Below are 22030 nucleotides of genomic sequence, written 5' to 3'. Positions count from 1 at the left end.
CAGTCTGTACTCCAAGACTGCAAAAGTTCCAATCCAGATACGGCGGTTGAGCGCGCACCATGATTCCGCCCATGATGAGAATGGCTGAGAGTTGTCCAGAGCATCTATAGCGTGCGCTTCTGTGCTGAACGATGATGGTAACCAGATCTATGGACAATCCAGCAATACAGACGACGAAAAGAACAAGCCCTGGTTTCTTTGGATGTGCACTGAAGTATCGCATAGTTTTTGTCTGGCGAATCATGGATTGTGTCTGTTCAGCTTCATACCGAACATACATAAGGATTCCAATATTCCAACTACTAATCAATTGAGAGTTATTACACTCTATTCACTAAAAATTGGCAAGTGTTGGTCAACAGAGCCTTAGGTAGATCCCTTTGCTCATTTATAGGGTAAGTGGATTTGACGATGTATTTTCTATTCCCGAACTCATCGGAAGAGCAAACTGAACAGGTATTCCTCAAACACTGAGAGTAATTCCAGACTATAGTGCTTAATTCAAGCCATGTGAATTTTTTGTTGTTGATTAGCCTGTATTTGCGCTTACTTCCAGGTCGAACCGGAAATAGCCCCCGATCGGCGTAATGCTTCCCGCATCACGATGAAAGTCGCCGACGTGCTAATGGGCTCATTGAGTGATATATAAGCCACTCCGAATGATCTGCCACTTCGTGAACATAATCATACAGAGATATGTTGCAAACGAATCCTCACCCGAATCTCCTGAATTTATAGCAGCTTATCATGACCCGCACAGTCACACGAAACCAGGACAAGCTCTTCATCCCACCCGGAGGCATCGACTTCTCATCCCAAACAAACAAGCCGGGTGTCGTTGACATCTACTTGAGAGCCGGCGACAACACACCAGGAACAGGCCTTCACTGGCACGAGACTCACACTGAGTACCTTCAAGTCGTCCAAGGCTATGCTCTTGTGACAGTCGGAGACCGCACAGCCATCTTCTCAAAGGATGACGGGATCATCACTATACCGCGGTACACAATCCACCAATACATGCGCGCAGATAAGACGGACGAAGGGAAAGCGGGAAAGGACGTTGACCTCATTGTGAGGGAATGGACTGAGCCTGGCGATGGGGACAAAGAGGTCTTCTTTCGCAACATGATCAGCTTGATCATGGACAAGAAGGATGGCGCATTAGGTACAGTCGGAATGCTACTTTCTGTCATGACAGTTTGTTGGTCTCATGATAACTATCCCGTCTTTTTGGAAAGGACCAGAGGTCTTTGGGGAGGTTGTGCAACAAAGAGTGAGAGGAGCCGTGACATACTCTTTGATGGGATGTCTTGTTCTCTTTGGCCGACTTATTGGATGCAAGCCGCAATATCCAGAATATACACCATAGAAAGTTAATTCTCAACTCGGAATCTATACCCTTTGCGCAAACAGCCTCAACTCTTCACCTGAAGTTTGCATATACTAGGTATCCAAACTCAACCCCGCGTTCAATCCCTTTCAAGATCAACCTAGCTTTCACGGCTCTCAACCTCGGCAAGCCATATCCATGTGCTGTTGACAGCTTCACCAGGCATTAGCGGGATCGACCGTGCCAAAAACAAACATCGTCAAGCCATAGCCCAAAGCTTATCGACACGCAAGAAGCCACGAGAACCCACCCACAAGGCTGTAACATGGAGGAAGAAAATTGTGGAGGCGCATGAGTTCCTGAAACAAAAGCGTCGAGTTCTAATTCATCTTGGCACCCGACTTTGGGCGGGAGTATTTCCACTTCTGGTCTCCACATGAACACTGTCCACATACAAAGTCGGGATGGCACCTTGTTTCAGGATCGACGAAGAAAAAGTCAAAATGTGTACAGTAGTAAAGTGTCACGGGAATAGTACGAGATAGTCTTGATGTAGGCTGCCTATTGAGCTGAGGTTCAAGTTTCACAGCATTCGGGCGATGGCCGATACGATATGTGGAAAGAGATTTGCAAAGTTCCAAGGTCTCGGATATTAAAGAGAAAGACAAGCACTGGGGGCGCTGATCATGGACAGAATATGGTTAATCCCCGAGTGGTTTTGTGGAAAGATCGTCGATAGTTGCAGCTGAGGCATAAACAGACAATCAGTAGCGTATAAGCAAGTCGAGCCAAAAGCGGGCAGTTCTATGTTTCAAGCTACGTTTTAGCCTCAATATCCCAAGTTCATTCTGGTCGATTCTAGCATTCTACATGCAAGCCTTCTTTGTCCATGTTCCTCGATTTGGCTTTTATATGATGCTGACAGTGGGATTATCTGCACAAAAGCTTGTTGCTGGCCTGTGCATTTAGCCACGCGTTTCAGATTTGCATACGCTGTAATGCATGTCCTTTTGACTATTCCCGAATGGGGAGCGGAAATGTGCAGCAAACCAACAGCGAAACTGCCAAAAGCCGGCTTCGAAAGGTTCCATGAAACCTTCTCTAAGAAAAGCTAGCGAGCGCCTCCCCTGAGCTTGGAGAGATTGAAGAGCTTTGGGACCCATGATGTCAGGCAGGGGTCATTGGCAGTTGAAGTGGTAGGATGCGTGCTTGCTTTTGCTTGAAGGGTTCATGAAGAGACTTGCGGTAAAATCTCATGATGAGAAGAAAATACTTCGGATAGCTGCGTTTCTTACCTGCAAAGATCTGCTGAGGATATCTTGTCGTCAAATCCCATGATACAAGATAGCGGTGATTGGGAATGTGAAAAGGTGACTAGCCGCCGTGGGCAGTGGGCACATGGCGTCGATTCTGAACTGTAGATTGAGCCCAGAGATAAGTCAATTTGACGTGAACAAGATACAAGCTAGATCTATCACTGAACATCAGTCATGATTGCTGATAACGTGTGTTGAAGCTTCTCCTCGGATGTGTCAAACTGATGCAGCTTCCTATATCGAAGTAGACAGGAAAAATGGGATGCCTGTAAAGTTCAAAAGCTTCCTTGCACATTCATGCAATGTCCTTCTGGAAGAGGAGGGGAACCACACCACCCGTTCTGGCGGATTCAGGGGCTTATCCATGTCAAGTCAATCATCTTTCTCAAGACCCTTGTATTTCCCCCCTCCCCTCTTTGGGCGTCAAGTCAAATTCTTGCCATGTGACGGTGGCAGCAATGCCTTTCTTCTCTTCTGTTTTAGCTTGAACGCTGATAGCGATGGCAGTATCGTCGTACCCCTGTTGATCCCTGAATCTGAGAGAGGACATGTGGGACTGGAAGTGGTTAGTGACAATGCTTGGTAACACTTTACTGTTACCATTGGATTTTGGTGTTTTATTGGACCAGGTATCTCGTAGATCAGGGTCTTGGCCCAGCATCTCGCCTGGAGCACGACTCATGTGCCAATTGACCTCCTTCCAGAAAGCTTCTTTCTTGTGCAAAACCTAAATAATAGTCGATGACTTGCTGATGACGATTAAAAAGGCCCGAGGAGGAAGATCAAGTGCTTTGGGCTAATTTGAAACATAATGGATAAGGATGGATGGAGATAGGATGTGCACCGGGGAAGACTTGTTAATGCCCAAAGAAATGCACGTCCCTCGAACTCATCGCACGGACTCCATCGGTTACAGTTGCGCCCTGCGGTACAGTGTCGACTGTGTCATATCGCGCACAGTCCCATTTGCACAAGGGTCTGATCCCCTTTTCCCCTCCAGATCATGGGCTTTTTTGTACTCAAGAGATTGTGCTTCAACTGTCGTACAGAGGGAAACAGAGAGAGTATCACCTAATATGCAATCACTCGAGTCATATCAAGCCCGTCAAATCATTTGCTCCGAAGTGACAATGTCAGCGCGTAAAGTATCACTCACCTAAACTGAGACCGATGACATCCAATCCCTCCCGTCCACTCACTGGCTACTCCAGCGCCAACCAGCCTCTGAAATGGCCGCGCCCACCCCCACTAAATCATAAATCACTAACTAAACCTCCACTAACAGCCCAGTAGCCTTAGTACCGCTAAATTGCCAACCGCCCGCTTCCGTTCCGCCTCCTCTCCCCAGCTGCTGCTTGCTGCTCCTGTCCTGTCCTGCACTCACTGCCCGCTTTTGGTCTTCCCTCCTTTAAACGACTTTCCCATCTGCCGTCCGCTCAACCTTACCTTAAACCTACGCCCAGCCTCGTCGAAATCCTTCCTTTGACCAAAACTGCGGCAACAACGGTTTATTCTGGCTCTAATTTAATTCCTCTTCCTGCTTTTGCCCTACTCAAAAAGTAAAAAAAAAAAACTCACATCGGAATACTTGGCCCGCCTGCCAGATCAGACAAGAATCTACTTCCATCGTTTCAAAAACTGTCCAGCTTCCATTTCGGCATCGTCGATCCGCTTCACTAAACCCCCCCTTCGATCGCTCCACCGCCTGACCCCCCGAGACCACCACCTCTACACTCTCGACCAGCCATCACCAGGCCCGCTGCCGATTTCAGAAAGTATACGTTCAAAGAGGGACTCCCGCCGCGATCAACCCTTTGTCGCTCCAACCTTCGAATTACTCCCTCAAACCGCTTCGCTTCGACACTTCCTCCTCAACACCCCCTTACCCCGCCTGTCCTGTCTTGCAGCTGCGAAAAATCGACGTTCGAATCTCACGCTGATTCACCGCCGAATGACGTCGAACCGCTCGTTGAAACGTTCCTGAGTCCAACGCCAAGTGACATCCCTAGACAATTCACACCCAAGACAATCCCCACGGCGCTTCCACACGAACTGATCTCCCTCGACATCCTTTTCCTCGCTGCAACGTCCCTCTCGCCCTCCCTGCTGTCGGCTTCGTTTCTCTATCTCTCTCCCAAGTCGCTCCCTCTCGACGGATGGCGTAGAAGGCTATGGCCCATGCCCCGTTGCTACGAAATAATACAACTCCGGCCTTTCAGCCAAACTCCAACGGATTCAGTGGCTTCTCGCAGACCAGTATGAACCATGCGCCACGCGCCAGCCAACTCTCGGGCTCGACAGCCTTTGCTGGCTCCTCGGCTTCGTTGAGTTCTCTGTCCACGGCTACGACCGCCACACCACAGAACGGCGGTCCCGTGCTAGCCACAGCGAATATTATCAACCAAAAGGCCGACGCTTCACGATCGCTTTACCAGATTTGCATTTCGCTCAAGCAGCGCTTGGCTCAGGTTCCTGGCTTCGATCCCTATCTCGATCAACTAGACCCCAATGATCCTGTTGATCCCCTATGGAACCTGTTCCGAACAGGATACCCTTTGCTCCTCATTTACAATGCCCTGCGACCTAATGAAGAGCTCAAGGTCGAGGACCCTAGCGCTAATGAAGCTAAGAAGTCCAAGATCGCCATCTTCAAATTCGTTCAGGCCTGCATGAAGGACCTAGATATTCCATCTTCACATAGTTTCGTGATAACTGACTTGATGGGTAACGATACCAGCGGCTTTGTTAAGGTTGGTAGATTCTGGCCATGGTGTGTAGACTGAGCTAAAGTGATGAAATAGGTGACTCAAGTTGTTAATTACGTCTTGGATCGAGCAGAGGAACGCGGATATCTTCTTCAACCTCTACCAGAATCCGGGGATGGAAACAACGAGCCCACGGGCGGACAGATGACCTACCGAGACCACATCATCCGTGAACTTGTCGACACCGAGCGAAAATACGTTCAAGACCTCGAGAACCTGCACGACTTGAAGAAGACACTCGAACAACAAGGCGAAATTCCTGGCGATACTCTCCATCAGATCTTCCTCAACATCAACGCCATTCTCGATTTCCAGCGCCGCTTCTTGATTCGAGTAGAGACAACAAACTCCATGTCTGCTGACGCCCAACGATGGGGGGCTCCCTTTGTTATGTACGAGGATGCGTTCGACATTTACCAGCCTTTTATCGCCAACCAGCGTAAGGCGGCTATGGTTGCGAATCAGGTTTTCGACAAAATTCAACGCTCCTCACACCCCGTGGCAGCCGATTTCAATACCCTGGATGGTTTCCTGCTAAAGCCCATGCAAAGACTGGTGAAATATCCTCTGTTGCTCAAGGTGGGTTGATTGCGCTTTTTTTGATATTCAATAGCTAATACATGGCAGGATTTGAACAAGAAGAGCGAGGATGATGAAGTCAAGATAGATCTGACCAGTGGTTGTGAAGCCGCAGAGCGAGTGCTGAAAAAGGCTAACGAAGCCGTTAACCGCGACTTGCTTGACGAGGCCCTCGAGGATCTTACAAGCCGAGTTGAGGACTGGAAAAACCACAAGGTGGAACAATTTGGCAAGCTTCTCCTGCATGGCGTGTATGGTGTGATCACCGGAAAGACAGATCAAGAGAAGGATGTAAGTCTGCTGGCCAGATTCCAGGGGCCCGACACTAACCTTGAAAAGTACGAAATCTACCTTTTCGAGTCTATTCTCTTGTGCTGCAAGGAGATTTCATCAAGCAAGAGCAAGGATAAGAAGGACAAGCTGCGGTCATCAGGTACCAAGACGCGGAACAAGAGTGCCAAGCTTCAGTTGAAAGGCAGAATTTTCATGACTAATGTAACTGATATTGTGTCCTTTTCTAAGCCAGGTAAGTTATGAACCTCGGAGTAATCGACACAACTAACTCTCGGAAGGCAATCACAGCGTACAGATATGGTGGAAGGGAGACCCTGGTGTTGAGAACTTTGTCATCAAGTTCTTGAACGAAGAGACTTTGAGGAAATGGGTGATGACTCTGGAGACCCAGAGGAAGCATAACGTGCCGCGCCAGTCCGCGAACTCAGACTCGCTTTCAACCGACTTTGCCTGGACACGAGAGCATGGGGCTGGATTGGAGAATCCATACCTGCAGGAGGACGACGATGATGAAGACCTCGGACCAGCAACAGCACCCGCTGGGTACCCTACTGGACCCCCCGCGGGCATCATGCCTCGAACAGCTTCAACCAGTAACCTTCGCGCTCGGGCCGGAACCGGAGAGAGCTCTGCTTCACTGGCCGGTATGGTGAGAGCACCTCCGCCTCGATTCCCTCTACCAGCGCCCCCCGCACCGCTCAGCCTTCAGACAGCAGCAAATAGTGCTCATTCACCCGGTGCCTGGGCGGGCGATAGCTACTTCTCTCCTGTCGCCGAGTCGCCAGCATCATCAAGAACCAGCACCGCCAGTGGAATGTTCACAACGCCTCACTATGGACTTCCCAAGAGTGCCACTCCTCAGCCAACATGGGAGGATGGTAACGGTAACCGCTACACCGCACCCGCCATGCCACGTGCTCCCTCTCGCGACGGTCCTTCACCGAACCCTCATGGACGTAACCCTCGTGGACCCTCACTGCCAGCAATGGCCTCAAACAACCAGGCTGCTCTTGCTGCTCAACAGAGGAACCGCTCGTACAGCACTCCTGATATTAACGGACCAGGAATGCCACGCACACGACAGCCTAGCCACGGAAACATTCCAGCGGTCCCTGGTATTCCTCAACATCTGCATCCTGGCCACAACCCCAGTATTGGCCGAGAACAAACAGGTTCACCAAGAAATGAACAGCCAACTCGGGCTCAAACAAACAGCCCAGGCGCTCAGCGAGAGCGCATGCACAAGCACACCGGCAGTGTGGGCGGCAGCATGAACCACTTCCCTTCACAACCAGTTCATCCACGATCAATGACGCCCGGCGCTGGAGGAAATGCTCTTCGTGTTGACGCTGCTGCCGCCAACTCACGAACAGTGTCCCCAGCTCTTGGTACAGCAACAATGCCACCTAACTCGAACCCTCTAAGCCCGGAAATGCCCCTGCCAACACAGCTCAAGGTTCGGGTGAACTGCGAGGCAGGAAACTACGTCACCCTGGTCGTGGCTTTCAATATTACCTATCAGTCTCTTGTTGATCGCATCGACGCCAAGCTCGCCCGCTTCACTACTAGCAGTATCAGCAAGGGCCTGCTCAAGCTTCGATACCGCGACGAAGACGGTGACTTTGTCGCAATCGAAGGCGATGATGATATCCAGATCGCCTTCATGGAGTGGCGCGAAGGTGTCAGGAACATGTACTCTGGAGGCGTAGGAGAGATAGAGCTCTTCTGCGTCGGTGGCACTTCCTAGACATCCTCTCACAGGCGCACACTCAAACGTCGATCGACACCCACCACCCGGAGAGGAGGCAGAAATGGTGCATTGTGCTTAGGATACCCACGGATCATTAACCGCATTTTTCGGCGCACGGAAAACAAAACATTCATATATTTACTTGAAGAAACCATCCATGATCAGAGGCACGATAACGACCAAGGGCGTCTGGACGACTAGGCAAGGCCGATACATTATTCATATAGACGGCAAGCGAACTCGACTTTTCGAACACATCTCTTTTTTCTATCGTCACTATCTAACGAAAAAAAAACCGCCTACTCGAGCCACTCATTCGTCCCATGGGCATTATTCTTCTTGGGTCAAGACTTCTTTTTGGTTCGGGATGGCTTTTTCTTGCATAGAAATGGCTCATTCGCATTGTATGCGTCCTTTCTATTGTTAGATTAAAGCTGTTTTCTGTACAGGGATCATTCATCTTCTCAGTCACTTACAGCACAGTTTCATGGGATCCGGCGCTACTATTAAGAAATGGGGGCGTTTATCATCATTCTCTTGATTTCTCGTTCTTTGTCATTTAACTTCTTTTTTTGTGTCTGTCTTCTCAAGATTCGGGTTTGTCGTTCCTTTTTGTTTTTGGGTGTGATTCCCCCCAGCGCAATAGAGGTGGATGTGGGAAACTTGTGGCATTGGGTGTGCGCCTTATGATGGGTAGAGTTGTTGATTTGAGTATTAGGTGTTGTGCAGAGCGAGGTGGTGAAATGCAAACACTTTGAATGAACTGGTCCGTCATGCATGCATATTGTGATGTTGTAGCTATAAGTCCCATAATCCTTTTCATCCGCGTATCGTCACCATCGATTTGTTGTTGATTCAAATTGTCATGATTTGAATTGTACTTGTAACTGTACCGTACAGCGATATTTATACATCCTCCCTTCTATCCCCCATGCGGGTATTGTTGTACATATCTCGAATCCAATCCCATCCCAGCAAAAGCAGCGCTTCCGACGCCCAAAATGCATAACCCTTCCTTCTTCTTCCTCTACCTCGTTTTTGTGTCCGTTTCTACTTTTGCTTCCTCGGCCCGGTCATGTACTTTTGCATTCGTGCGAGATGGTAGTTAATCGTATTCGTGCCCGCGGGGGGAGGAGCCGGACCGTCCATGCATTTGCGGAGCTGGTTCTCTACTGCTGCGCAGCCCGTTGCGTTGTAGCCTGCTGAGGCCCAGCACGCTGTATCCATTGTCAGTATGCCATCCGAGATCTGCGAGAAGCCGTCGAATTGGAGGGGAGTTCGTACCGAGAACGCTGGACATGATGGCGATGCAGGGATTCTCGACCTGGCGCTTGGGGTTGTGGACGCGCAGGGTCTTCAGAGGTGGAAGGCGAATTGCTTTGTGTCGGCCGGTCATTTTGAGGGATCGTATGGGGGATTGGATTGATCGATCTGGCGATTGAGGTCGTGATGCGGTTATGGAGGAGTGGAAAGTTTGGGATGTGTCACGTGCTGTGGAGATGGAGATAAGATTGGTGATAAGATAAGAGCTGTGTTGGAGCGTGAAGTTGCGTGGATGAGCATCTTGAGATGGAGAGGATTAAACAGTTTCTTCTGGGAACATGGATTGAATTTAATTTAATTGGACTTGATGAAGACTTTTCTGTATTTCTGTTACCTGCGTGAGTGCAAGGTTTGACGCACAGGCGCACTCCCATCAGCAATATATGCATCTATCTACAACTCACTACAGTACCTACCAAGCTGCAGAAATGGGAATGTATCGCCATTCCAACTTATAACAGACCCCAACTATACCTGGCTTATTTTTAGGAAAACACATCCTCTTATTTACACGCGCTCTTCTGCTCAACGTCGTGATGCATCGTTACTCGCCACAAATGGATCGTCAAGTACACAGCCGCGGCCTTTCACCTTTCTACTGTTGCAAGCGAAGCTTGTGATGTCGGCCAACGATTCGACCCAGCACAACTTACAAGTTTCATGTTATGATCATCACCTTCGGGCATGGAAGGACTTATACAGACGAGCAATACACGAGTTCAACTTCATTCGTGACATTACTGCCTCTTCCCCAAAATGTTGGGTGCTACCTTCCGCCCGTTGAACTCTCTTGATGAGGAGAGGACTTTACTGCCGTGTTTGGTTCTTTCCTTGATCATGAGGTTGTGTGACTTGGGTACCTTTGACTTTGGCGCAATAGAACAAGGAAACTTCCGAGATCATCCTTTCATCATCCTCATAAGTTTGCAAGACGTCCTTGGGAAGAACTGGACAGCTCAACGCTGAAAGACACCAGATTCGGACCTCATCTTATCAACAAGTGTACCTACATCCACATTCACAATGGAGAAACCTAGTACGTGACGTTGCTCGTGCGTATACATGGTAGTCTTGCTTACGAGGTCTAGCACCTAATCCCGAGCATCATCAGCATCACGCTCATCACTCCCTCGAGCATGATAACCAACAACCTTCAGGCTACAAGTCCCGCGACTTCGGCTCACCGCTCGAGCCGGAGCTAGAGGAGCAGGACCCCCAGAGTGTGCCGATCCATACACTGCAAAGCCTGAGTGCACCAGTTGTTTGCCCAAAGTGTGGAGTAAGGGCCATGACTCTCACAAGGTTGAAATCTGGTAGTTTCGCTCTGTAAGTTTGCCCTGTCTTTCTTGAGAAAGAAATGGTTGCCGATGTTTGTAGTGCCCTCGCCGGGATTGCGCTCATCACTAATTGCTGGCTGCTGATACCTCTTCCCTTTCTTATGTCCTCGACCAAGGATGTTCTTCATCAGTGTGGCAATTGTAAAATACTTATTGCTGAGTGGCACCGAAGGGGTCGTACTGAAGTCCTCGCCTACCCAGAAGTGAACGGGGCTGAGGATGAGAATAAGGATGAGGTTGAGGTTGAGGTCAAGGTCGAGGATAAGTCGAGGGAAAGTCACTTGCTTTGAAGTTCGGCGATGGAATGATACCATGGGTCTCCTTGCTACGTCCTTTGTTGCGGAGACTTTCTTTTCCCTTTCCGTTCAGACATCAATAAAATTGTATCAATAACATATTCACATCGACCAGTGTTCTTTCAGCACTGATAATATTCATGTTCCTCGACTCCTATGCTGTGTACACCGCCGTGATTCATATCCCGCCAAGTCTATCATTACATATATACATACACCCGCATCATCAGACAACATCAAACTTCTCCTCGTCCAAGTCCATACTTTCAGGGACTGGCGCTCGAGGAACACTTCGTAGTGCTGCCCAGCCTGTCTTCACGACGGGCTGCTGAACGGGTTGCTTGGCGGGCTTTGATGGTGGTACAGGTTCTGCTGGTGGAGGGGCAGCTTTTCGGCTTCTTTTGACCGGCTCTGGCTCCTGCTTAACCTCCTCTTGCTCTTCTTCTTCTTCCTCCTCATCGCCCTCAGCTTGTTCATCGCCGTCTTCGGCTTCACCTTCTGCATCCTCCTCGTCTTCCTCGTCCTCATCGTCGTCATCACTGTCATCATCATCATCGGACTCCCCTGAACCATCAGAGTCCGCATCACTACCGGGATCGTAGTCCTCCTCATCCTCATCTTCTTCATCCTGTAGCGCTTGCTCAGCGTCCAGCTGTGCCTTTGCAAGTTCAGAAATACCAGCTTCAGCTGGTGCGTCGTCTCCGGCCTCTTCGCCGTTCTTCTTGGATCCGCGGTTCTCTGCAAGCTCGAGCTTAGCTTTACGCTGCTCGGCCATACTGCGATCTTGGAGACGGTGCGTCTTGATGTAATCGTCGATTCCGCTATAGTCCTCCTGGTCCAGCATGGAGAACTCAGCTTCTTCGGTCGCATCGCCTTCGCCTGCAAAGACCTCGATTGCGATGTTGAATGTTCGTTGGAGAATGTTGGTGTAGCTCGTCGCGGCGATTCGGCTCAGGGGAATGAACATCATCGGCTTCTTGAATCCCCAGAGAATACCGTTCTCGAGGAAGAAAAGGTATCCATCCTTGGAGCCTCTGAAGGCCTTGACATGCACAGCTTTCTCGCTCGGTCGATGAGGTTGTCGCACCATACTCTGGAACTTGTTGGGGTCGGCTGAAATAATGCTGACACCATTAGGCTTGAGATGGCGGTTCAAAGCCCAGTGAAACAAAGACTTGTAATTGTCCGAAACTGCAGCCGCGCTTCCAGCGTCAGGTCCACCTATCGTACCCTGCTTGGGCGCAGTCGCGGGAACTGTAAACACGAGTGGCTCTTCGGCCGGGGGGTTCGTCTTGGAAGGGAGACATGTTCCTCGTGGGAAAATGACATAGTTGTGCTGGACCTGGTTCTTTTCGGGTACAGGGAGGTAGAAAACATATTCTGGCGCAAGATTAGCATGGAACCCATAACAACAATGCGGTAACGCGTACCAATGTCTGACCACGCGTAGGTTATAGCTGGAATCGGTGCTGCTGTGTTTGGCGCGCGAGCGTAGATGTGGCCGTCTGTAAAACACAACTCGAACTTCTTCCTCTGGGGCACAGAAACTGAAATTTCCTTGATTTCGAGAAGAACAGCCTCATCTGCGGCATTCGTCTCGGTCTTAACAGGCTTTGTGTCATTCGCGGCTCCGTTTGTTTGAACGTCGACTCTTCTCTTCTTGTGCGCGGGCTCGTTACCCCCATTTAACAACTGATCGTAAACATGAGTCGCAATTTCGTTGAACAGAGCGATTCGTCCTGGCGTATCTAGACTCCAGAGTTAGTATTTCGCGAATAACATCTTCAGGGGTATTGTTTACCAGCTGCTCTCTGAATTCCTTCAAGAATATCCGGCCGGGTTCCAAATACGGAACCCAGCTTCTCCGTATCGAGCGTTTTGCCCATGACCGAATCCAATCGTCTTGCTGTGGGACTATCACAGCTTTTTTAAGAGATTGGGGGTTGAAAAATTGGGTGAAAGAGAATTGTTTAGAAGTTGGTTGTGGCGATCGGATATGCATAGGTCATCATATTTCCTGGAAGTGCGATAAGATAGCGATTCATGACGGAGAGCGCTTATTAGTCAGGGACTGGCGCTAGTTTTGGCGGGTTACAGGCGCTGTTGTCAGACCTTTCAGGGGATGCTTCGCCCTATCAGGTGCTGACGTCAAAGTTGGACGGGACGCTTCCCCGCGATACCCAACCCAGCCCAGCCTTATTCACCGACCTCGTGTGATACGAGCCGTCAGGTGTCTTAGTAAACAAACAATCTTTTGTCTCACAATATCGCCGTTTCTGAATCGCAATCATGGCGACTACGTTTCCGAATATCTACACGCTCCGCAAGGTTGCTGAGACAGCGGCCAAAGCATGCGATATCTGCTACAAGTCGAGCACCTCAGTGCTAATCACACCTGATCAAAAGGTATGCGGGATACTGACACGCAAAGCAAATACAGCTGATCCCTTTGTAAGCTTAAACTTATGTGATTGGTATGGTAGGATTTCTTCTTTGTTTGCCCGGTTCACCTCAAGGATCGGTACTTTTGCACGCCAAAGATTGATGAGGAGGCTGCGAAGAGGAAGAGGGAGAAGGAGTTAGAGGAGGAGAAGGAGAGGGTTAAGAAAGAGTACGAGGAGAAGCAGAAGAAGAAAAAAGAAAAGGAAGAGAAGAAGGAGAAAGAAAAGGATAAGGATAAGAAGGAAAAGGATGGGGATAAGGAGAAAGACAAGGAGGATAAAGATGAGAAGAAGGATGAAGACAAGGTGAGTTTTTACATCATTTTGTCTTGACATGACTGACTTTTGCAGGACAAGGAAGACAAATCCCCCCCTCCTGAGGAAGAGCCTCGTGTGTTTGAGCTGAAAACGTATGTCGTGTGTTTGCTTGGGAGGCAACATGCTAACAGAAACAGTGCCTTTTACCAGCAAAGATTGTTGAAGAAGCGGCAAGCCGAGGCTGCAAAAGCTGATCGGGAACGAGCATCAAAGCCTGGCTATTTTCCTTCTGTGCCCTCTGATGCGCCCAGTCGATAGCAGGAGACGGCGATGCCGGTGTTGGAGTTTGAAAGGAGGCTTTTGTGCGGCGGCTATCATTGACTGTCGTGTTAGGACGGCGAGCTAGGCTAAACTTAACATGTTCAAATTTCGAAAGCTCACAAGGCAAGGTGTTGAGGATTTTGAGCATACGGCAACTCTCATAAAGGGTTTGCGAACCTTGGGAATACTGGGCAAGCCAGCCCGTTTAAGTCAAGGTAAGGAAAGGTACCTATCAAGCGGAAACGCACTTCATCCTACCTACTTATCTAGTAGGTAACCTACCCGTCAATTTAGCTACCTTCCTTGCGTTCACAAGGTGTTCACGAAAGTGACTAGGTTCACAGCGCCAGGGTTCCGGTATCAACTCACTCTTTTCTCCAATTTCCTCTCCGTCGTCTCGGAAACTCATATAGGAATATCCCTGTTTTCGAGGAACATCTTGACATTTTTGGTGATCGGTTCATCATGAGCTTTCAGTTCTTTTGCAGCCTGAATCTTTACACACATTGCTCTTCACGTGTGGTTCAGCCATCATTGGACCTTCTACCTTTGCATTGACGGGAACTTCAGGGGCAAGAACAAGTATATGTCCTGCTCTTACCATGCCGTGCCTTTCCCTTCTCTTCTCATGATCATTCATGTTCAAACTTGACATCAACATAACATCTAGGCTTTTCTCTATCTTTATTCTAGATTCACCCAGCACTTTATCCCTTGTGGCGAACACCATACTTTGAGCCCAGCTAGCTATTGTGTGGTTCCCATTGATACAATGTCCAAGATCTTTGGTGATACTCAATGCGATGCCTGCCATGCATTGATAGCCGATGCAGGAGAGTCAGCGTATAAAATTGAGTTGCCGGTTCATTTCCTACAGGAATTCGCCTAAAGCTCCGCAGTCTGGTGTCATCGTTTTCCTTCCGGACATTGGATTATTGCTAATCTTGACAATGTTAGCCGTGGGGGATGGCGCCATGAGACGGTCCGCCAGTTTTCAGGATTTGCCTTCATACACTCGGACTGTTTCTTGAGAATCTTCAGTACGCCCAATCCACCGCAAGACGAGGTCAACTACGTCGGGAGAGCTTTGGCGTGGCGCAAACTCGACAACATGTGTCTCTTCCCCAAAGAACTTGGCATTCCTGGACCTCTGCGTGTCAGTCAAGCGGCCATATCAGGAGCAGGGAGGATTGCTGATCTCCCATTCCTCGACCGACTTCCTCTGGAACTTGTTGATATGGTTCAATCTCATTGCCCAGATGCATATTTCTGGAATATGGTACATCGCCTGAACCACAAGAAGCGATTACGTTTTAGACAACCTATGATTACAACTCTAATCAGAAAGGATCTCTCCTGCACTAAGTCTTGGAAGCGCGGCAAAGCTGCACCAGATTCTGAGGAAAGACTAAAAGACCCTGAATGTCTATGCATCACTCTTGATTCGGACGGCATTTGCGAAATTCAGAGACTTCAGAATCATCCTCATCCACCAAACCACGATCCCAATGTGAAGTTTAGGAGGCACGTTCTCACCAACGAGAAAGACGTCAAGTCCGCCGATGCCTACTTTCAAGTCAGTATACCAAGACGTAGCATGCCCATATGGTTCGCTAATCGTATAGGATGGACTCTGCTGTCTGCGAGCACATGCGGCTCACCCTGGTTTCCCGACCTGGGACCTTCCGTCCGGTAGCTGGCTGCTTTCTAATACGATCAATTGAGAAGCATTCTTAGTCTTCAAACCAGACTTGCTTTTATGTTAAAAGCTGCAGAATAACTAGGTAGTTAAGGAGTTTCTCAAGTTGCTACTGAATGAATAACCAGTCAATGAGTCTGCAAGTTCATTTCAAAATATCCCAAGATCCCAAGATCCTAAGATATATCTCGGCTTATCCAAATATTATTGTTAATTGAGAATAAAGCCTTAAGTTTCCTTCTATCTCTGAGGGGATATATTGATGCATTGTTGTAGTCATCTTCGCGGCGTTGGAGCCATTCATAAGCTGGTGACGGCCAGAGGCAGCGTTCAGGGCAGCAACGGCCACAATGCACCAGAATTCTGCGTAAAAGCTTCTACCTATGAGGCCTCTTCAACTCCAGAGTTTATAACTACGGGAAGAGCTAGGTGACAAAATGGGAACAGTTTACCAACAAAAAGGATCTCCCAGAAGAGACATGCGACTTGATCACCATCGAACCAATTCGAAGACATATACAAATCCAAGAGATAAACCGAAACAACATTCGACTTCCTGCGTGATTTACTTGTTATTTGGTCACAGCTCTTGGAATCGACTGAGTGCGACAGAGTGTTGCTATGACTCCTTGTGAGGGAAGCACAACGAAGCCGACACACAGCCGACAACTCAAGCAGAGGTCATAGAGAGCCGATACTGGCGTTTTTAACATACAAGATGGAAGGATGCAGAAAGGTGACATCGCAGTAATTGTCACCGTATCGTCCATCTGTATCATCATGGCTTGTATAGTCACTACTAGGAGTATAACATCATGACAATGATGCCAACACCACAAACAAGCTCGCATCATGCTTGGGTGAGTATTCCAACTGACTTGAGCGGAGTTGATTTATGCTTACACGAGAAGAAACGTTCCATGTGAGGCGAATATGCGATCTTCAGGTAATATCTCATAACTTTGATACTCGTTACATCGACAACCTTGTTGCAACTCAGTGGCAGTTCTGCTACTCGCCGTCCTATAATTAACCAGACTGTATTTAAAATACTTTGTAAGAACTTAGTCAAGCCTCGCATCTCAACTTCTCCCTCAGAGTTTGCGTCCTTTGAGCTCTCATTTGATCGCATGCCAACACACTATTGTCGTCCTCAAGCCACTCTCCACAAACTGCAGAGATTTCTCAATTACATATCACATCAGTTAGTTTAACTACCTCGCCATAACTGGCTTCCTATTTAGGCAAGTCATGTCATGTCTCGGATTGACCAGTGAACCGTAAACTCCGGCATCATGACGCTAACCTTTCAACGTCCGGTCTCGTTACCACGCAAGCCACAAGCGCAAAGAACATCCAATCTTAGCGTGCCACTATGCCGACGATTATGCCCTTTTATTGAAACAGCTGCATTGGTCTTCAAGTTTTCCATGCAGACCAACTGCAAGATGATTGGTCTGAGCGTAGGGAGTGCACACACACATCTCGCCCGATGCTAGTAAACAGACGACATGGGATTCTTGTACTGATCTCGCATTCTAAAACGTCTGACAGGATAGGATAGCAAGAAATCCATGGGATGTGACCCTCCGGGTGCGGGGCGTCTGTGCTATTTAGTGCTTACATCTTTGGGCTTGGAAACCAAGAGCTGGAAGAGCCGCGACAACTCCCACTCAGAGGGCATACAAGTTCAATATTGTGATGATAATGGTGATGTGATGCTCGCTTGTCTCGAGGTCTGATTGATCAGTTATCGTTGAGTTCCAACGGAGGGGGTATCGTGACGTCTCGCCAATGACTCGTTCGCGCGGAAATGAAGAAAAAGCCATCGTGAAGCGGTGTCAAGGTGACGATTTCTGGCAACTTACATCCTTGTAAGAATCTCCGCAGAATTACGGCATCTAGCTCTTAGGTGTAAGCGTATAGACTCGGTGACCTCGCGAGATTCGGATCCGAGATACAGAGGCCTCACCACGAAAAGCGAGTCAGAGGATTCATCATGTTCAGAATAAGAATTTAGAATCATGCTATTGTTTGTAATAGAACAGTAGAGAGAGGAATAATTTTCTCTAGGTGATGACTGCAGATATACATGATGATCGAAAGGTTTAGGGGAGTGACATGCATTGAGAGCACTACTCCTGCAACTGAATCATCCTAGATGTCGTCGCATGCAATGACATGATATAGAATAGCGTCACTTCTTTTTTCCTTGGTAAAAAGCCACAGATTGTGGTCTTTCGGTCCGTGACTTGTAGTTCCCCGAGTCCGAGATACTCCACAGCGTGGTTATAGGGCTGACATGAGACATGCAAAACAAGACATGTGACTCTCCAAGATATTCTCTGTGAGAAAGCGGTCTAGGCCAAGTACCGACGGCTTGGGCTCGTCACAGTGATGGCGCGACAGCAAGAGCACTGCAAACTAGCTCCCATACCATACCATACAACCACACAGACCGAATCTTATCGGCAACGTAGGTATGACACCATGCAGTAGCTCCCCTCTCAAAATAGAGTTTTTCATGTTTCTATAAACGCTCCCATCAAGTTTCATGCTTCCAGGTTTCATAAATCGGGAATGCCGAGGGTGTTGACAGCGAGCGAACCAACAAAAACAAAGACCCAGGAAAAAGACTTCCCGAAGATCCCTCTCCCCCATCGAAGGGGTCCAAACGGCTACAAATCCTTCCGGTGGGTTGGGGTTGCAGTCAGAAAACGCATGCCTTTCCCTTCGGGGATAGACAGACGAACTTCGCAGGTTGGGTACTTGTATGCTGTCAGACGAGCAGGTATCCTTTTCAGGGGTGTGTGAGAGACGGTCTAACGGTTCATACCACGCCCCTCCCTTTGTAGAGTTGATAGATGAGTGCTACTCTGCCCTTATTCTAGGGCCTTGCTGGAATAACTTTGTCTGGACAGGCTACAAGATAGGGCTGACTCTCAAGTGGTCAGTTCATAAACAAGACCGAGGTATAGTTCATATTCCTTCGCTTGCTATGTTCGCACCGTTGCATCTCCCAAAAACTACTGCGTAAAACATTCGTTGTCAACACGCACTCTAACCCAAGACGGGGAAAACGTGTCATGCAGTAAGATGCACCCGTCGATGAGGCACGCTGCGGGTAGATAGTTTCTGACTAGTTCCCAGCAAACTAGTCCATACTATCCAGTATCACTCCCCCATTATCAATAGCCTCGAGTTCAAAAGCGGTATCAAGATGCGAGCAAAGACGTCATGAGAATAGACAAGGGGAGCTATGACCAACCTCGAAGCTATACCCGCCAAGCATGGCGTTTAGATAACTCAGCTTTACACACAAAATAGGGCTAAATACAAACCTCAAAAGGCTGAAATGGTGCTGGTAAGATAAAAAAAGATAAAGTATATACCCCAAAGGGCAATCGCCGGGCGTAAGCGGAACCGCCAAGACAGCGCTGTCTTCTTTTTTCTCCGCCTTGACGCATCATGGATCAAATGGCGATAGGTAGAAAGGCCCTTTGGGCAAATGTCCCCGCTGTACAAGCTCGCATCCAAGGTTTTTCCACAATGAGTGCGATCCTTCAACCAAGGTGAAGACGGTGGTGCTGACTGGCTTACGCCCGATGTGGGTTTTTCAGACCAAGGCGAAACGGGGTATATCAGTAAGCGTAGCGTATTCAAGTTTCGTGATTGTCTGTATTGCTTCTTTGTTTTCTTTTTTCATGGTTTTAAATCCTGGGATCAGCCCTATAGTCAGCTAGTGGCTGGGCTATGTCGGAATTCCGTGGTGGATCGAGCTATGTAAGACGCCGGGCCATATAGAAGGATTCTAGCTAGGGCTGCCATCAGAATTGCCTCGATTAGATTGAATAGTTGAAAGTAGAGCAATTATGGAGAAGAAGATCCACATGGGAATAAGACAACAAGACGTCGAATCATGGAGCTAAACATTCGAAGGATCTGCTCATGCAGGGCTGTAGGGCACTATCGTATGTATTAACAGAGGCGTGCGCATGTTACTCTCTCTTCTGTTTGGATATTGATCTGATCTCTGACAGGTAGAGGTGATACGACACTCCAACGAGGTCTAGTGCTGATGCCTTGGGTCTTCTCTGAACCCCGAACTCGGACTCCATTTTCTCTCCGCCGGACTTTGTCTCCCAGGAACCATCTGCTCTACGAAGATCCCCTCTTCATGCAGCCCGAGTCTGCCGGGTTTATCCACGACGAGATGCAAAATGCACCAAGACACACTTTTTCTTCTCCCTTCCACGGCGCACACCTCACGCCCTGTAAGCCCTAAGGCTTTTGATCCCGCCCAGGACCCCGCCGGCTTTTGCTCCCTCTCTCCCAGTGGTTCGTTCTGCATGAGAGATGCAGCATGCCAGAGCGGAATGTATCTCGAGAAAGGTAAAGCTCCATGTCCAGACGGACCTGTCAAACAGTATACGGCATGTCTTAAGCACCGGACATAACAACGGGTCCGCGGAGGCCGGGTCTCTCAAGGCACGGATCGGTAACATGGGCCTGAATCGGTGTTTATGCGGCGCTCTTGTGTAGTATTGGTTGGTAGTAATTCTGCCCTCACCTGTCCTCACAAGTTTCCGCTCCGTGGAGCTAACCCGGGCGGCATCCGGATCCCCATGCTCTGAGTCGCCGGCCGCTTGACGACGTCGTCGACTCTCGCCTTCTGTAGCGAGAACGCCGGCGTCACCCATCCGCCGCAGGAGCACCGAAAACCCTTCCAGTCGTACCGGCCTACACCAGCGCCACACTTTGCATTGGGGCATAATAATCTTCCGTTGAGCTCTCCCTGTTCAAGGACCCCGCGCATCCAACTAAGCGGTTCGACAAAGTAATGCTGGCATGTAGACGCCGAGGACTTCTTGTCAGAAGGCTTGTGCTCCACAATGAAGGGTGCCGTGACCAAAGTTCGACGGCACTTCTTACATCGTAGACTAAGACCCGAGTCATCACGAGGCTGGGTCTCTTCATCTTCGAAGCGAAGCCTTGTCGGTGCCTGGCCTACTGCAAGGTTCTCGTCGATTTCACGCTTGTAAGCCCACCGCTGATAGACAGGGTGTCCTTCGATATCATCCGGGCAACCCATCTCCCACCACAAGGCTAGCTGCTCCATGAAGCCCTCATTGGGTTCAGCCATGGGTCGAGTTCTGCGCACAAACGTAAGTGCAGCATGGACAGCCTCTTTAGCGGTATCTTTTCTCGAACGCTTCTCTTCAGTCTGGGGAACCGAGTGGGCCGGATCCGAAATGGCAGTCGGCGTGATATTAGGGTCGAAACGGCTTGGATATCGCCTAAGCAAGTAAGCAATAACCGCCGAAACAGATCTCGACTTTCCAGCCGCACAGTGAACAAAGACGCCTCCCTTCTTCTTCCTCCTCTTTTCTCCAATATCGAGGTCCTCGACACCCTTCTCTAACGAGACGCCCCCATCCTCCTCATCCTTCGCAAGCCAGCTCGCGCCTAGACCTTCCTCGATGAATCTGACAGCCTTGGGCAGCTCAATCAGCAAGTCAGCGTCCTCCACATCGTCAATGTCGATAACTTGGTGTTGTAGGTCTTTTCCGTAGTCGATCCATGGTTCGTCCTTGAAGTTTTTGAGGCTTGATATGTCGAATGGGACGAGGGAGAGGACATGCGTGATGCGACGATCCGTCAGCGAGTCTGAGCGGCGCAAAGCCCAGAGTCTGGGAAATAATTATCACTGCATGTCCGTAAATTGCTTAGTGGTGAGAGAGACCTACCCTCCGACGAATAGCTCATCCTGGCCGTCGATCCTGCTGAGAGCCATTTGGGCGATACTTTGCTTGAGAAGTTCAAGCTCTCCAGGTTCAAAGTTGTGGCCAAATTCCTCCCACTGCTGCGGCTTAGAATCGTCTTCCTGGTTGTCCTTCGATGTGAAAACCTTATATGCCTGATCGGCGCTTGTGGAATCGTCTTCTGCCAGATTGTGCGCCTGTCGCAAGTTGCAATATTCACCTGGATATTCTTAGATCGCTTCGTAGCTGTTGGTATTTCAAGAGCAAAAATAGAATCTGCAGTCAACAGAAAGTGATTTTTATGGATCAGTCATGCGAAACTCGAAACCGAGGAAGTAAAATAAATTAAGCTTCAACCTCGGTGTGAATCATGACTTCCGCAACTTTTCCATCTTTTTGCCCCTCCTTCCACATTAACCACTGCGCCACATCAATTTACCCCGCCATACCATCCAGCGCCACATTCCATCCTACAGCATGCCACCAGCCACACTTTCTCAAATCCCATCGTCAATTCAAAGCAACCATCGTCTCATCTATTTCCGTCAAATAACAC

At 49.0% G+C, this 22030-nt stretch overlaps 8 protein-coding genes across 11 annotated transcripts; 5 read left to right on the top strand and 3 right to left on the bottom strand.

The window, feature by feature from the left end:
* The first annotated feature begins 464 nt into the window (after positions 1 to 464).
* FOXG_04911 (uncharacterized protein) lies at positions 465 to 1520 on the top strand. Its single transcript, XM_018382960.1, has one exon. It carries the CDS (start codon positions 748 to 750, stop codon positions 1378 to 1380), a length of 633 nt encoding a protein of 210 aa, XP_018239792.1. The 5' UTR covers positions 465 to 747; the 3' UTR covers positions 1381 to 1520.
* A 2412-nt stretch (positions 1521 to 3932) lies between these two features.
* Positions 3933 to 8875, top strand: FOXG_04910 (uncharacterized protein). Of its 2 annotated transcripts, XM_018382959.1 has the most exons (5): positions 3933 to 5399; positions 5451 to 5993; positions 6042 to 6284; positions 6333 to 6519; positions 6566 to 8875. In XM_018382959.1, the coding sequence occupies exons 1-5, from the start codon at positions 4821 to 4823 to the stop codon at positions 8032 to 8034; spliced, it is 3021 nt and encodes a 1006-aa protein (XP_018239791.1). In that variant the 5' UTR covers positions 3933 to 4820; the 3' UTR covers positions 8035 to 8875. The 2 variants fall into 2 exon arrangements, with proteins under 2 accessions (XP_018239791.1, XP_018239790.1); XM_018382958.1 differs by having other exon boundaries at positions 3963 to 5399; positions 6042 to 6519.
* Positions 7853 to 9495, bottom strand: FOXG_04909 (uncharacterized protein). The gene is made up of 2 exons (XM_018382957.1): positions 9322 to 9495; positions 7853 to 9254 (listed from the first exon to the last, which is right to left on the bottom strand). Exons 1-2 carry the CDS (start codon positions 9431 to 9433, stop codon positions 9088 to 9090), a joined length of 279 nt encoding a protein of 92 aa, XP_018239789.1. The 5' UTR covers positions 9434 to 9495; the 3' UTR covers positions 7853 to 9087.
* Positions 9496 to 9610: 115 nt separating this feature from the next.
* On the top strand, positions 9611 to 11145 carry FOXG_04908 (uncharacterized protein). The gene is made up of 3 exons (XM_018382956.1): positions 9611 to 10396; positions 10449 to 10686; positions 10738 to 11145. Exons 1-3 carry the CDS (start codon positions 10384 to 10386, stop codon positions 10985 to 10987), a joined length of 501 nt encoding a protein of 166 aa, XP_018239788.1. The 5' UTR covers positions 9611 to 10383; the 3' UTR covers positions 10988 to 11145.
* On the bottom strand, positions 11014 to 13085 carry FOXG_04907 (uncharacterized protein). Its single transcript, XM_018382955.1, has 3 exons — positions 12795 to 13085; positions 12424 to 12741; positions 11014 to 12373 (listed from the first exon to the last, which is right to left on the bottom strand). The coding sequence occupies exons 1-3, from the start codon at positions 12877 to 12879 to the stop codon at positions 11220 to 11222; spliced, it is 1557 nt and encodes a 518-aa protein (XP_018239787.1). The 5' UTR covers positions 12880 to 13085; the 3' UTR covers positions 11014 to 11219.
* A 44-nt stretch (positions 13086 to 13129) lies between these two features.
* FOXG_04906 (uncharacterized protein) lies at positions 13130 to 14856 on the top strand. Of its 3 annotated transcripts, XM_018382953.1 has the most exons (5): positions 13130 to 13399; positions 13477 to 13740; positions 13786 to 13844; positions 13890 to 14228; positions 14287 to 14856. In XM_018382953.1, the coding sequence occupies exons 1-4, from the start codon at positions 13283 to 13285 to the stop codon at positions 14008 to 14010; spliced, it is 561 nt and encodes a 186-aa protein (XP_018239785.1). In that variant the 5' UTR covers positions 13130 to 13282; the 3' UTR covers positions 14011 to 14228; positions 14287 to 14856. The 3 variants fall into 3 exon arrangements, with proteins under 3 accessions (XP_018239785.1, XP_018239784.1, XP_018239786.1); XM_018382952.1 differs by having other exon boundaries at positions 13890 to 14856; XM_018382954.1 differs by having other exon boundaries at positions 13477 to 13844; positions 13890 to 14856.
* A 268-nt stretch (positions 14857 to 15124) lies between these two features.
* FOXG_18931 (uncharacterized protein) lies at positions 15125 to 15762 on the top strand (the record flags this gene model as incomplete). Its single annotated transcript, XM_018399082.1, has 2 exons — positions 15125 to 15589; positions 15639 to 15762. The coding sequence occupies 2 exons, from the start codon at positions 15125 to 15127 to the stop codon at positions 15735 to 15737; spliced, it is 564 nt and encodes a 187-aa protein (XP_018239783.1). The 3' UTR covers positions 15738 to 15762.
* Positions 15763 to 18949: 3187 nt separating this feature from the next.
* FOXG_04905 (uncharacterized protein) lies at positions 18950 to 21839 on the bottom strand. The gene is made up of 2 exons (XM_018382951.1): positions 21460 to 21839; positions 18950 to 21402 (listed from the first exon to the last, which is right to left on the bottom strand). Exons 1-2 carry the CDS (start codon positions 21504 to 21506, stop codon positions 20289 to 20291), a joined length of 1161 nt encoding a protein of 386 aa, XP_018239782.1. The 5' UTR covers positions 21507 to 21839; the 3' UTR covers positions 18950 to 20288.
* Between the last annotated feature and the right edge of the window lie 191 nt (positions 21840 to 22030).

The sequence above is a fragment of the Fusarium oxysporum genome, chromosome 7, assembly GCF_000149955.1.
Source record: "Fusarium oxysporum f. sp. lycopersici 4287 chromosome 7, whole genome shotgun sequence".
NCBI lineage: Eukaryota > Fungi > Ascomycota > Sordariomycetes > Hypocreales > Nectriaceae > Fusarium > Fusarium oxysporum.
The sequence above is the reverse complement of the archived record's forward strand: the minus strand, read 5'-3'. Positions and strand labels throughout refer to the sequence as shown.